General features: G+C 51.2%; 1 protein-coding gene across 7 annotated transcripts in view; it reads left to right on the top strand.

Moving 5' to 3' along the window:
• ANK1 (ankyrin 1) overlaps positions 1-14,243 on the top strand; it is a 221,804-nt gene that overhangs the window by 166,026 nt on the left and 41,535 nt on the right. For 6 of the 7 annotated variants that reach the window (XM_081869997.1, XM_081870002.1, XM_081869999.1 and 3 more), the window contains exons 21-29: positions 85-177; positions 289-361; positions 1,497-1,520; positions 5,533-5,629; positions 7,335-7,416; positions 8,105-8,202; positions 8,709-8,933; positions 10,268-10,422; positions 11,967-12,178. In XM_081869997.1, coding sequence (XP_081726123.1) covers positions 85-177; positions 289-361; positions 1,497-1,520; positions 5,533-5,629; positions 7,335-7,416; positions 8,105-8,202; positions 8,709-8,933; positions 10,268-10,422; positions 11,967-12,178 — 1,059 coding nt within the window. The remainder of the gene's footprint in view (positions 1-84; positions 178-288; positions 362-1,496; positions 1,521-5,532; positions 5,630-7,334; positions 7,417-8,104; positions 8,203-8,708; positions 8,934-10,267; positions 10,423-11,966; positions 12,179-14,243) is intronic. The other variant, XM_081869998.1, reaches the window with a different exon arrangement.

The following is a 14,243-nucleotide window of genomic DNA, read 5'->3' as shown; positions in this document are numbered from 1 at the left end:
TAGATATTTACACACAGGCCTGACCTGAGGCTTGTATGCTGTTGGCTGAGTGGTTTTCTCCCACCTGCCCTCTTCTCTCTGCAGAATGGGGCCACACCTCTGGCCATTGCCAAGCGTCTGGGCTACATTTCTGTGACCGATGTGCTGAAAATTGTCACTGATGAGTCCAGCTTCTTGGTGAGTCCCCCAGTCAAGCCTGACCTGGGCTTGGAGGGTGGGGTGGGGAGGGGGAGCAGTGCTGTGGTGACCCTGAAGCTGTGCTCCCGCCTGACCTGTTGCCTCTTGTAGTCATTCAGTGACAAGCACCACATGAGTTTACCAGAGACGGTGGACGAGATCCTGGACGTGTCCGAGGACGAAGGTGCGTTTCTGGCTTCCCCTGTGCTTGGGGCTGCTCTGGGAGGGAGATACGGGCACGAGGGTGACAGAGGCTGTGCACACACCAAAGCGCATTCTCCACCCACCCCAAGAAACTTGGGAACTGCAGTTTCCCTCTCACAGAGCTATAGTTCCCAGCACCCCTCAAAGGACAGTTCCTGGAAATCTTTGGGAAGTTGTGTGCACAGCCTGAATCCTGCCTTCCTTGCACTAGGTGCCAGCTTTTCCTGTTTAATGGCTGCATTGGGTATTTTTTGGTAGAAAAGAGGACTGAACTGAAACGGAACATTCCGCAACCTTTCTCTCCCTGCTTGATTTTATCTGCCACTCCTCCTGCCTGCCCAGATCCATTTCCCTACCTGCCCCCCCAGCATAAACATAAGTAGCCTCTATTTTTCAAGCCTTCACAAATTATTTGGAAATAAGTTTGTGACGGTGCCTCCACTTCCTTTTTGAATTCAGCTTACAGTAGCTTGGAGAACATGACCAGCAAGGCTTGCTTTCTGCACAGCTTAGAGCAGTTCAAGTCCCTGCAAAAGGATGCGCCACCAGCGGGTCTCTGCGTTTGCCTCAATCCCAGGGGAGCACATCAAAAGCACAGAATAGGGCAGTGAGAATCCTGAGAATCTTCGGCTTAGATTATTGTTTTGAAACAAGTTTCTGGCCCATATGAAGGCCTAGATTTTATGTTGTGAATCAAATAAATACATAAGATGTGCTTGAAATTGCTTGAGGAAGTGCCTGCTGAATCTTAGACGCCAGAGGTGAAGCTGCATAGGGGCACTCAGTGTTCATAGATTTGTAGAGCTGGAAAGTGACCCTAGCAATCATCTAGTCCAACCCCCTGCAATGCCGGGCTCACAGCTGAATAGCAGGCATGGATCTCATGCCTGGCTGCCATCAGGGACGGGGCCTTTCCCCCCCAAGATATCTGCCTCCCGCCTCTCTCAGAATGATGCCAAACACCAGCCCACCTTGGGACAGGCGGCCTGGCAGGTGTTTGGTTTTGAGCTGAGGCACAGAGGGTGCCAGGCCCGCCACCATGTACTTGTGCGTTTGCGCCCACCAACCTGGAGCGCACAGTTCAAACCTGCTCTTCTTTTTTTCTTGCTTTCCAGGCACGGCTCACATAACTCTCCTGGGTACGGACTGTGTGTTGCTGTTGTGGGCTTGGCTCACCCGCCCAACCCATCTGCCCCATTCCACCCCATGCGGGCCCACCAGGCCTCACATGCCTCCATCCCATGCTGCCCTTGGCTTCCCAGGGGGCCAGCTCGCCCACCTGCCCACTCATTGTGTCTGTGGCTGTGAGGATGGTGGGGAGAGGGTGGCGTGGGGAAGGGGGCTGCATGAGAGAGCCCTCACCCATATGGCTGCTGAGCTCTGCTGCACACTGGTCCACAGGTGGGAGGCATGCCAGGGCATCTGTGCCAGGGCTTAGAGAGCTATCCCAGGAAGAAACCTGGGCTTTTGCCTGTCTCCCATAGAAGGGAACCATCTCCTTTTGCTCCCGGACTCCCCTTGCTGCTGACCATCACTCCTGAACCCCCTTCTCCCCCTCTTTCCACATTTGCGTTTCCACCTCACTTCCCATCTCCTTCAAGGATCGGAGGAGTCGCTTAAGTGGGAGGGAAGACAGCACAAGGATCTGAGCCATCCCCCCCCCCAACCTCCCTGCTTTCCTTGAAGTTGGTGACAGCAACCCATCCTTCCCAGTAACTGACCAGCTCTCAGCAGCTCCTCCTTCCTCCCCCCCCCACCCCTGCACTGTGGACCAAACTCCATGTGGCCACAAATGCAGGGCACCCCCACCCCCTCCTAAAACTGCCAGGGCAGAAGGGCTGATTCAGATTAGGACCCAGCACAGTTTTACTCTGAGTAGAATCAGTAGTTGATACAATCCTTGTCCGCTCCATGCCCATTAATTGTCCTGTGCCTGCAATTTGCACTCACCGAAAGGATCCCATTTGCTTCCATTTCGGGTACAAGGGCTGGTTGGGTCAGGATCATGACCAAGGGTTAAAGCACCCTCTTTTCCTTTAATGTCCTGGGGTGAAATCTGAAACAGCCCAGCACTGTTAGAACTATGCTATGAAGGTCACATGTCATCCGGCCCCAAACATTTTATCAGACCCCTGGCTTAGTCCTCCAGGCCACCTGAGCTTGGAGCCCAACCTGGCCAGGCCATTCACAGGCATCAAGGCCATGGTGGTCTAAGTTGGTCTGAAAGAGTGATCACTCCTCATGGTGTGGACACTCACCCCACTTTTGCTTCTGGTCTAGGAGCATCCCAGTTCCTGAGATTTCAGGAGCCCTGAGGAAGTGGGCCCCGCAGATGTCACTAGGCATGGCACGTTAAGCATTAAACACAGTTGCTGAGAGTATGTCATTCACACAAAACCCACAAAGTCTAACGAATGAGCCAGGTATGCATGCGGACTCATCACCCTCTCCTCCCCTTCAGCCCAGCCCAGTTCTTTGTCTTCCTTTGTGCTCCCTCCCACCACTGAGTCCTGGAGATGAAGGTTAATTGGGAGAGCAGAGAGGGCTAAGGCCCCAAAAGTCTATAAATTTTTGCAGCTGGCTCCTGCTGGGCTGAAGCTTGCAAGCTGCACGCACAGTCTTCTTTTTTATAATCTATTTTTTCCCACAAAAAAATACAATAGAAGCAAGACTAATCTAGAGAAGAAAATTAAGAAAGAAGCAAGAATAAGAAAAGGAAGAAAATAAAGAAGAAGAGAAAGAGAATAAAAGGCTCTTTATGACCATTGTGCCTTGACCTTTATTCTCCACACAGAAGAATGAGTTCTCACCTGGGAGCTTCCCCCTCCTCTCCCCCAGCCTCCCACTCTGGGAGATCCTCTCTGCTCTGCCCTCACACATGGCTCTCCATCTTCCAGCCATCGCCTTCCTGCATTTATCTTCATTAGCCTAAGAAAACTACAAAAACAAAGCATAAATGTAGATGGAATTAACCAAAACACAACAACAAGAAGAAGAAGAATGAGAGCTCATATAAAAAGAAGATAAGAGAAGTTTTAAGAAAGAAAATAAGAAGGGCTTCCGCTTTTCTGTCTGCCAATTATGACAATTATTCAAAATATGCACTCCAGCATAACATCTATCTCTATTAATTTCCAGCTATTTCCCAATCTGCTTGGCATTGTTTTCTCAATCTTCAATCCCAGGCATCTGAAATCCACCTTTTTCCATCCAAAAAGTCCAACAGGAGCTCTCCAGCTATTATTATCATTACATGTCAAAATAGTCCTTCCGACTAATCTTAACAATGTCCTTCCTTATTGACTTGTGCCTTCATTAATTTCTACATTAAACATTAAACTTGTGCCTTCATTAATTTCTACATTAAACATTAGGAAGAACTTCCTGACAGTAAGAGCTGTTCGACAGTGGAATTTGCTGCCAAGGAGTGTGGTGGAGTCTCCTTCTTTGGAGGTCTTTAAGCAGAGGCTTGACAACCATATGTCAGGAGTGCTCTGATGGTGTTTCCTGCTTGGCAGGGGGTTGGACTCGATGGCCCTCGATGGCCCTTGTGGTCTCTTCCAACTCTAGGATTCTAGGATTCTACCCAATTCCTTATGTTCCAGTCCTATTTCCTGTTGACCATGCTTCGTCTTAGTTGAAAAGGAAAAGGAAAATCCTTCTGATCCTCCACAGCTTAGAGGTTTTTCTTCTGTGTTCCCTTTAATTTGTACCCAAAGTCTTTTCTCTCTCGGCTCCATCGCTGCTGCCATCTCCGGTTGCCTCTTAAGGCCTCTGTTCACAATTCCCTTCACCCCCACTTTGCTTCAGTCCTCCAGACAGCTGTATGGATGTCATCTCATGGTCAGGCAGATCTGGGCCCACATCTTTCCCCAAAGGCCCTGTGCGCTCGTTCATCTGGTGTATCTTTGATCCCGTCTCCTTTAATGTTCTGCGCATCTCAGCTCTTGGTTCTGTTTGCTGTTCCTCCAGCCCTTGGCAGAGGACACCAGTGAGGGAGGAGGCATTCAGCATTGCCTTTGCCTCCAGGAACTTGTGTCTGCTTCTTTAAATGCTCCTTCCTTTCTCACAAAGATAAGGGACTCAGCTATACAGCTGCAAATAATATGATTTAAATGTGTTTTACATGCAGTATACAATGTGACACTAGAGGGCGATGGTGAGCCACATGAAAAATGCAATGTATTTTTAAGAACGCTTTTTAAAAAAGCATTTTCAAAGCGGTTTTTATATGTGCGTCGATTCCACCAAGGTTCAGTTTTGTTTTTGCAGCCAACACAGCATGTACAAGATGGAGACTTAGGGGCAGTATAAAGTGAAGATTTTAAACAGATTCAGAGCCATGTTATCAGTTGTGTTCTTTCTTAGTTGCCAGTGATTAAGATAAGCTTTTTGGTTTTTTTTTAGCCTGTTAAATAATGCTTTTTCATTCCCCAGCAGCCCATTTGTCATCTGGGTGCTGATTAATTGGCAGATAGAAAATCGGATTTATAGTTATTTCCAGGTTTCAGAAATAGTTAAAAGAATCTAATCTAAGGGCTATTATGTGATGCAGGGGCCTGTGAGTCCTCGCTTGAGACACTCCTCCACCCTGAAAACTTCTGTCTCTGGTGTAATGATTTTTTCTTCTGAGCATTTGAGGCTTATCCTTGAACTCCCTTATCTCGGTACCTTGAATCGCTGCATAATAATCTCCACTAAGAGGAGTGCCAGCAGTCAACTACATCTGCCATCTCTCCCCCCCCCCCAATCTTCTTAATTAAAAAAACAACAAATAAAAATAAAAGGCCTTCTCTCCTCCTTGGAGAGTGACGCCCCTCCCCCCAGGCACATCTGGAGACTTCCTGGGGGATCTGGCAGCCCTTCTCCTTTCCAACTTCTCCTTGAGTTTGGAGTTGTATCCAAAGTTAATTCTGCCCAGAGTAGACCCATTGAAGTTCCCCAGCATGCCTAGCTTAGGCTCATTCATCTCAAGGGGTCTACACTGAGTAAGCCTCAGCTGCAGGAGGGCCAACGTCCCTCCATTGCCCAGTTGGCTACAAGCACTGCTGTGCTGCTTGATTTGGCCCTGAGCCAAGTGCCCCCCCCCCCATCATGCTGCTGGTGGGGCTTTCTTCCCCCCTTTTATTTTCAGCCCTCTCTCTTTTTCAGGCGATGAGTTGCCCGCTACAAAGCCACAGAAGCGGGACTTCCAGTATCAGGAGGATGAGAGAGAAATTGTGGAGTTTGTCCCCAAACTGGACCACACGTAAGACATGCTGGGCAGGGCAGGGAAGCAGCAAGGCGGGAGTTGTCCTTTTGGGGGAAGCTGGGGTTGGCCCCAAGACATTTGGGTCCCTCCAGCAGAGACTTCAGCTGGCCTCCCTTCCACTGGGGTGAATTTAACAAGGAGCAATTATTGTTTGAATGGTAATAAATACCATTCTAGTCAAGTTGCCTGGGATCAATTCCAATCTGTTACCTCCGAGGATGTGGACGGGCTGCTTGGACAAGTGAAGCCAGCCACCTGTCTCCTGGATCCTTGCCCATCCTGGCTTATAAAAGCTAGCCGGGAAGGGCTGGGCGATGGGCTTCATGGGGTGGTGAATGCTTCCCTCCGTGAGGGAGCCTTCCCAGACCTGCTAAAAGAGGCGGTTATTAAACCGCTTCTTAAAAAACCATCTTTAGATGCGGCCACGATGGCGAACTATCGCCCAGTCTCAAATCTTCCATTCTTGGGCAAGGTGATTGAGAGAGTGGTTGCTGAACAACTCCAGGCACACCTGGAAGAAGCGGACCATTTGGATCCCTTCCAGTCGGGATTCAGGCCTCATCATGGGGCTGAAACTGCCTTGGTTGCCCTGGTTGATGATCTCCGGCCGGCTAGGGACAAAGGTGAGAGAGGGACCTAGTTCTGCTGGATCTCTCAGCGGCGTTTGATACCATTGACCATAACATCCTTCTGGACTGTCTTGAGGGGCTGGGAGCTGGGGGCACTGTCATACAGTGGTTCTGCTCCTTCCTCCTGGGCCGTGTTCAGAAAGTGGTGGTGGGGGATGAGTGTTCAGACCCCTGGGCTCTCACTTGTGGGGTGCCTCAGGGTTCTGTCCTCTCCCCGATGCTTTTCAACATCTACATGCAGCTGCTGGGAGAGATCATCAGGGGGTTTGGGCTGGGTGTTCATCAGTATGCGGATGATACCCAGCTCTACCTCTCTTTTAAATCAGAACCAGTGAAGGCGGTGAAGGTCCTGTGTGAGTGTCTGGAGGCGGTTGGAGGATGGATGGCAGCTAACAGATTGAGGTTGAATCCTGACAAGACAGAAGTACTATTTTTGGGGGACAAGAGGCGGGCAGGTGTGGAGGATTCCCTGGTCCTGAATGGGGTAACTGTGCCCCTGAAGGACCAGGTGCGCAGCCTGAGAGTCATTTTGGACTCACAGCTGTCCATGGAGGCGCAGGTCAATTCTGTGTCCAGGGCAGCAACCTCACAGGGTTGTTGTGAGGAGGAAATGGGGGGGGGGACCATGTACACCACTTTGAGCTCCAGTGCAGGAAAAGGCAATAAAATGCCCACTTAGGAAATGAATGGGATGGTTGCAAGCATAAAACCAGAAGAACGTAGAAACAGTTTTGTTAAGTTGTGGGTGAACATATCAGACGACACAGCGATTCTTCAAACAGCTCTTCTTTATTCAGAGGCCAGAACAGAACTGTGCTGAAGGGCTCAGTCAGCCTGTTTATATAGAGCTCCAGTACACATAATTGTTACAACTTTCTAAAACTATCCAATCATTGAACATCACTTTCGATCCCTTATTTGCATAACTATCTACAGTATCCCCCTGCTGGCCCAGGGTGAGAACTTCAGTACATAAGTTTTTTAAAGTTCTATATGCAAAACAAGCTAAGAAGAATTCCACATATAAATCAGGTTTTTGAGCAATAGTTGCTTGACTGTGTTCTGCTTCTCAGGAGGGAAGAGTCTCCTGCCATCCCGCGAATCCCGTGTGTGACGCCTGAGACGGTCCTGATCCGACCCGAGGAGCCAGAACAGGTGGGTGGCTGTCTGTCTCAGCAGAACTGGAGGGGCAGAGCCGCAGAGCCGTAAAAAGGACCTGGGAGGGACCCACAGCGTCCATCCACAGTGGCCCTTGGCCCTTGGCTTCTCCCTCTTCGGAGGCTAAGCCACTGGCGACCAGAAATGATGCCTTTGCAGCAGTGGTGCCCTGAAACTGACATGCCTGTCCCAGAGAAGCTCTCATCATAGAATCATAGAATCATAGAGTTGGAAGAGACCACAAGGGCCATCGAGTCCAACCCCCTGCCAAGCAGGAAACTTGGCTGGCTGGATCTCTTTTGGGCAGCAGTTGCTGGAATCCACAGGAGGGAGAGTGCTCTTTGCAGGTGCTGGACTAGAGGGGCTTTCTGTCCCCATTGAGTCATGTCCATTGGCCTCCATGGCTCTGGGAGGGGGGCAAAGGCCACGTGCTTTGAAGACATGTGTCTCAAGCAGGCTGCCGCCCAATGTCCCCTCCCAACTCACCCCTGGCTGTAGGGTGGGAGCATTGGCATGCTGAGGGAGGGGCCCCAAAATTGTATGGCTGGGATCTGGAGGAAGATGGACCCCCATAAAAGAAGAAGGCAGAGGTGGGGGCGTGGGGAGCCCTCAGTTTCCACAGAGGTTGTCGGTGGAGGCATCTAGGCTTGTGCTTGAACGGGTCCTCTGATTCTGTCCCGTGTAGGCTTCCAAGGAATTTGACGAGGAGTCTCTCATCCCAAGCAGCCCTGCCACAGAGACCTCCGACAACATCAGCCCTGTGGCCAGCCCAGTCCACACAGGGTGAGTTCCTCCTGCTTCTCACATCCCCACTTGCCCTGGGATGTTTCCCTGCAAAACCCCAAAGTGGAGCATGTCCTTCAGGCACCAGGGACGTGAGGCAGATCAGCCCCTGCAGCTATCCCAATGACTTATCCTGAGTCAAATCAAGGAACGGCCAAGCCCAGCTGTGTCCTGCATGCTCTGACTGGCAGCAGCTCTCCTGGGCCTTAGGGAGAGCACCTGCCAAGAGACCTTCTGTTTTCAAGGCAGATGCTCTTCCCCAATAAGGAACATAGGAAGCTCAGCCACACCTTTGCTTGCTGCACCACTTTCCTCTGGGAAACCTGCTGCTTAGCGCAGAATCAGAACAAATGGCAGCTGGGTTCCCTGCAGATCCTCCTGCTGAGGAGCAACCACTGGGGTGAAGGGGGGTGCATTTCCAAGCTTCTCTGCTTTGGGACTCTGGGAAGCCCTGCTGTGACCTGTGCATTTGACAACTGAATCCTGCCTTTTTGCCCCTTCCCCAGATTCCTCGTCAGTTTCATGGTGGATGCTCGTGGCGGGTCCATGCGTGGGAGCAGGCACAACGGCCTCCGCGTCATCATCCCACCCAGGACGTGCGCAGCACCCACACGCATCACCTGCCGCCTGGTCAAGCCCCAGAAACTGCAGGCCCCACCTCCTCTGGCCGAGGAAGAAGGGTTGGCCAGCAGGATCATTGCCCTGGGCCCTGCCGGAGCACAGTTCCTCAGGTGAAGAAGGCTAGACACTCTCCTCTCTGGGCAGTGCCCTGGCTGCCCTCACTAGCGGGTGGCTGGCCAGTTGGCACTCTGAGCTCTAATCACTCGCCGCCATGTGTGCTGGGGCAGGAAAAGGAAGGTGGTGGGTGGCCCTGCTGTTCCTACATCAGGAAGACATCAAAGCCCTCGTGGTACCTCTAAGCGCCAAATGCGTATAATCTCAAATGCAGTGCTTGGGGGCACATCCAAACTGAAATCCCAGCATCCTATCTCTCTGTGTATGTTATATGTTCATGGCTTTCAGCATAGAGATGCTGTGGAGCAGAGCAGGGATGGGGAGCCCGTGGTCCTCCAGATGCAGCTGAAGTGCAGGGTCACTTTGAATGACCTCCAGGGTCCCTCCAGCTCTGTGACTCTAGTTCTACACAACACTTAAAAATAAATATTATAAAGGTTTTTTATTAATGTAAAATCAAGAGTACCCAAAACCAACCAAACCCCGAAATCAAAGTTACAAAACATAGAAGGAGCAGTATAGAGGTTGTATTTTCCAAAGAAACAGAAAACAGATAATGTAAAACAGTAAAAGAAGCAAAACATAGAATCAAAGCCAAATATCACAATTTGATGGTGGGGGAAAGTTCAGTGTATCTGAATCTGACACATAAGAAATGAAATCCCACCCAGTGGTGTAAAAACACTCCAGGTATTCCTTACCTTTAAAAGCACGTAATTTGTTAGTTATTTTTTCTGCACTAGCCAGAATCTACATACACTTCCTCTTCTCCTGCTGCTTTCCCCTGGAGAAAACTGATCCGTAGTGCTCAGCAAATGGAGCAAATGGCAATTTGGGTTTTCTCCGAATTGACATTTGCTCAGAGGAGCGGGGAAACCCGCTTGGCTCTCTGCATTCCAGGCATGGAAGAAGCAGAATGTGGACAAGAACATATTCTTGTACCACAGCAAGAAGCTTAAGTCCTGTAGTTGAAGCTTCCATTTCCAGGCCAAAGAAGTTCTCGCTGCATTCATGGAAGATGTTTCTTAGATCAGAAAGTTGTCATTTGATCATGCCACAAGTTCGAAAGTGCAAGTTGTGAGGAGGCTTGGGTGGGACATTTAAATTTTTTAAAGATTTCTTGAAAATTGTCTGTCCAGAATTTGGATGCCAGAGCATTCCCACCAACACAAGCAGAAAAAATATCCTCCTGCTTGCACAGCAGCACCGACAATCCCGTGGGGCATTTGATGTTATGTGAGAAAGTTGCACAGCAGAGGTGCTTCTCCCCAACTCTCGGGTGAGCATAATGGCCACTCGCTTTGGGCCCTGACACCCCACTCTCCTACAGCCCTGTAATAGTGGAGATCCCTCACTTTGCCTCGCACGGCCGCGGTGACAGGGAGCTGGTGGTTCTGCGCAGTGAGAATGGATCCATATGGAAGGAGCACCGCAGCCGCTATGGGGAGAGCTACTTGGACCAGGTCCTCAATGGCATGGATGAAGGTACGAGTGCCTGGCAGGAACAGGGGAAACCAGTTGGGGAAGAGGCTCAAAACTGCCCAAGGAGCAAGGAAGTGACAATAGCTTTGCTGGTTTCCAAGCCTCAGCTCAGGGGCAGAGGGACCATCCTCAGCCCCCTTTGCTTCTGGGCAGCCTCCCAGAGCCCAGAGGCAAAAGCAGGCAGAGAAATGAATGTGAATTTCAACTTGGTGCAGTAAACTGGTTTCTTTGCCCACTCTCAGCCCGCTCTGCCCCCATTCAGGCAGGCAAGAAGCATTATCTTCAAGGATACATTCCAACGTGGCAAAAACAAGGGGGGGGGTGGCCTACAGAGACTTCCAAGGGCCACGAGGAGAGATCAGGAGGGCTGCTTGTGCCTGCCCCCTGGGCCCAAGGTTTTCCACCCCTGCCCTAACCACCGAGCATAGCATAGCTAGCCACTCGGGTGCCCGGGGCCGTGTGCGCACCCTGCAGACGGGGGTGGAGAGAGCCACCTATGGGGGCGGTGCAAGCCAAGGCAGGGCATGCTGCATGGAGCCTCTCTGTAGGGCGGTTGAGGTGGTGGGCAGGCGCAAGCCCCACGCTGCTCGAAAAAGCAGGGCTGAGCTTGCAGGCAGTTCGCCCACCGCTTCCCCCTCAGGAGAGACGCGTGGCTCAGGCATGCTGCAGGCCCCACGGTGTGGCCCCCAGTGCCCCCCGCCTCACCCAGCTATGCCTCTGGATTAGGCAGAGTCATGGAGGGGAGGGCCGTCGAAGGCTACTAGCCATAAAGGCTGTGCTCTGCCTCCGAAGTTGGAGGCGGCAATGGTTCTGGTTTCTGGAAATCACTCGAGGGGAGAGGGCTCCTGCATTGGCGTAGGAAGGGGGGGGCAGTGGATGTGGAAGTTATTTTTTCAAAAACACATATTTTTGCCATTTTGTCACCCTCCTCAGTGAGGACACCCGAGGCAGCCTGCACCCACCCCCACCCCCTTTCCTATGCCACTGCTAACCACATAGGACCAGGCTACCTAAAAGGCTTCCTTTGCCCACAAGTTACCTGCTTGTGTGTTGCAGGTTGCTGGGAGGCTCTTCTCTGGGATGAGGGAGGAGGCCTTTGGGGGCCACCCCTAAGAAGTCCAACTCCCTACCTTGGGAAATTGCTTTGTCCCCTTCCGATGGTTTTGACAGACATTTGGCCTAGCAAGTTGCTGGTGCCTGTTTTATGCTCCCTGATTTTTTGGTGTGACATTTTTTGTTGCTGTTCCTGTCTCTCTTAAGCTGCCATTAATCCCCCTCACCTCCAGTACAGTTTCATCTGTCTGCTGGTGGTTCTACTCAAAAGGAAAATGTAAATTTAAAAAATTATTCTGATTGCAATGATTTGAAGTCGTAAGGAGTGTGCATGCTAAGTCAAACTGTGGGTCTGTGGGTCAGGGTTCTGAGCCTTTCATGACCGGTCAGTCTAGTTCTTCTATTGATTTATTGCTCGTGGCACACTATCAGCAATATGCAGTTCAGGAAACCCTTGCTGTGTGATCTTACTATGCCACTGCCAACTCTTACAGAGCTGGAGAGCCTTGAGGAGCTGGAGAAGAAGAGGATTTGCCGCATCATCACCACGGATTTCCCTCTTTACTTTGTGGTCATGTCTCGCGTGTCCCAGGACTGTGACCTGATTGGCCCAGAGGGTGGCTGTCTGCAGAGCACGTTGGTGCCTCTGGTCCAGGCCACATTCCCAGAAACAGCAGTCACCAAGAAGGTCAAGCTAGCTCTGCAGGTACAAGGACAACCTCCTGTCTCTTGCATCTATCTCTAGAGCAGAGCAGTCCAGGGAGACTTGAAGCAGGAATGGTGTGGACATGGGAGTTTGTGGGTGTAGTTCTGAATTTGGGGAGCAGGCTTGGTGGGCTTCGTAATAAGCAAACACAGCCAAAATAACCAATGCAAATTATATGTGCACATAAGGTAAAGGTACCCCTGCCCGTACAGGCCAGTCGTGTCCGGCTCTAGGGTTGTGCGCCCATCTCACTTAAGAGGCCGGGGGCCAGCGCTGTCCGCAGACACTTCCGGGTCACGTGGCCAGCGTGACAAACTGCATCTGGCGAGCCAGCACAGCAGACGGAACGCCGTTTACCTTCCTGCTAGTAAGCGGTCCCTATTTATCTACTTGCACCCAGGGGTGCTTTCGAACTGCTAGGTTGGCAGGCGCTGGGACCGAGCAACGGGAGCGCACCCCGCTGCAGGGATTCAAACCGCCGACCTGACGATCGGCAAGTCCTAAGCGCTGAGGTTTTACCCACAGCGCCACCCGCGTCCCACATAATATAGGCAACATAATATAGGCGATCAAAAAATATGGAATACAGACAAGCCCCGATTTGTGCAGGGGTTGCATTCCAGGTCAGTGTGCATGTTGATGGAGCACGCATAAGCCTGCCCCACCCTGTTACACCCTCTTCAGGCTCCAAAAATGGCCCATGCGTGCACAGTGGCACGTCCTTAGAACGCACACAAAACGGGGGTTGCCTGTATTTTGGCAGGGAATAATGGAAAGGCATTGAGATCTAGGCAAGGGATCTGACTGAGCGCTGGGTTTCAGGAATAGCAGCCAGGGCTGGATGGCGAAAACTGGAGTTGTGCTTCAGCATCATTCAGCATCCTCAGCAACCTACTTGTTTATTTAGCAAAACAAGTTTCTTGACCTTAAGGTAATGAAAATAGTTTTGTAAAAACACTTAAAATATCAGAAACCGGAGGAGGGGCTGAGTGGGATTTGCCATGGCTGGAGGCGGAACTTGGTTGCCATATGCAACCAAGTCCTGACTGTGTGGCTGCATGGGGCTCAGCCGCTAACAGAGTAACAAAAACCAGATCCATTCAGTGCAAGCACACACTAAATGCATTGTCCAGTCTGGTCCTCAGAGGGACAAATGCTGGGCTGCTTACTGGATCTCCCACTTTTGCAGATCTCTGGTGGACATTCGGGTTATTCAGGGGTCTGGCTCTGGAGTTGCCTTTGAAAGAGGCCACAGCAGAGCACATGGCTGGCATCCTGGCAGCAAGGAGGGCCCACCTTCCAGGAGCACGGCCCTTTTGGCATGTCTCCCTGTGGGAATGTTGAGGACAGTAGGAGAGGATATATTGATTAATACAGGGGTCAGCAACCTAAGGCCCATGGGCCACAAGCGGCCATGGGGGTCGTTTAACCGGCCCATGGACCCCCGTCACCTGCTCACGGCAGACTGCCTTCCGGGACACTGGCCAGCTTCCCATTGGTTGCAGGAAGCTCCTGCAGCCAATGGGAAGCTGCGCACGCCTCCTCCACGCTGGAAGGAGCACCGGAAATAGCATTTGCGCGTGTGCACACACGCACACACACACACTGGACCACTGCGGCGTCTGTGGGACCGTGAATTGTGAGAATCACTTGAGTTAAGCAATCCAGTCTGGCTTGTCCAGACTGGATTTATTCCTGGTAAATCCCCTTTTGTTCCCTCTTAAAAACAATAATGATACAATAGTCTTCTTTAAGAAACTAATGATAAGGTTTACTCACACAGTCCACAGTGTGATCCTGAAGGCAGGCTTTAGTTACAGATACAGAGAAATGTGTGGGTTCACCCTCTTTTGAGGAATGAGCCCATGTGCTGCTGGCTGAGAGCCACACACAGCAAAAAAGGTATCAAGAAGAGTTGAGAGGAAGAGGAAAATGGCTGCGTGACTGGCCCCTTTGTAGGGCCTGCCAGGGTCACGCCCATCTACCTGGTCACACGCAGGGGGAGGATGCTCCAGACGAGGCGTGACAGGAAGTCCTCCTGGCTGGAGCAACATTCCCCTGCGTG

This window comes from Podarcis erhardii (assembly GCF_964252035.2).
Source record: "Podarcis erhardii genome assembly, chromosome: 7".
Classification (NCBI taxonomy): domain Eukaryota; kingdom Metazoa; phylum Chordata; class Lepidosauria; order Squamata; family Lacertidae; genus Podarcis; species Podarcis erhardii.
The sequence above is the reverse complement of the archived record's forward strand: the minus strand, read 5'-3'. Positions and strand labels throughout refer to the sequence as shown.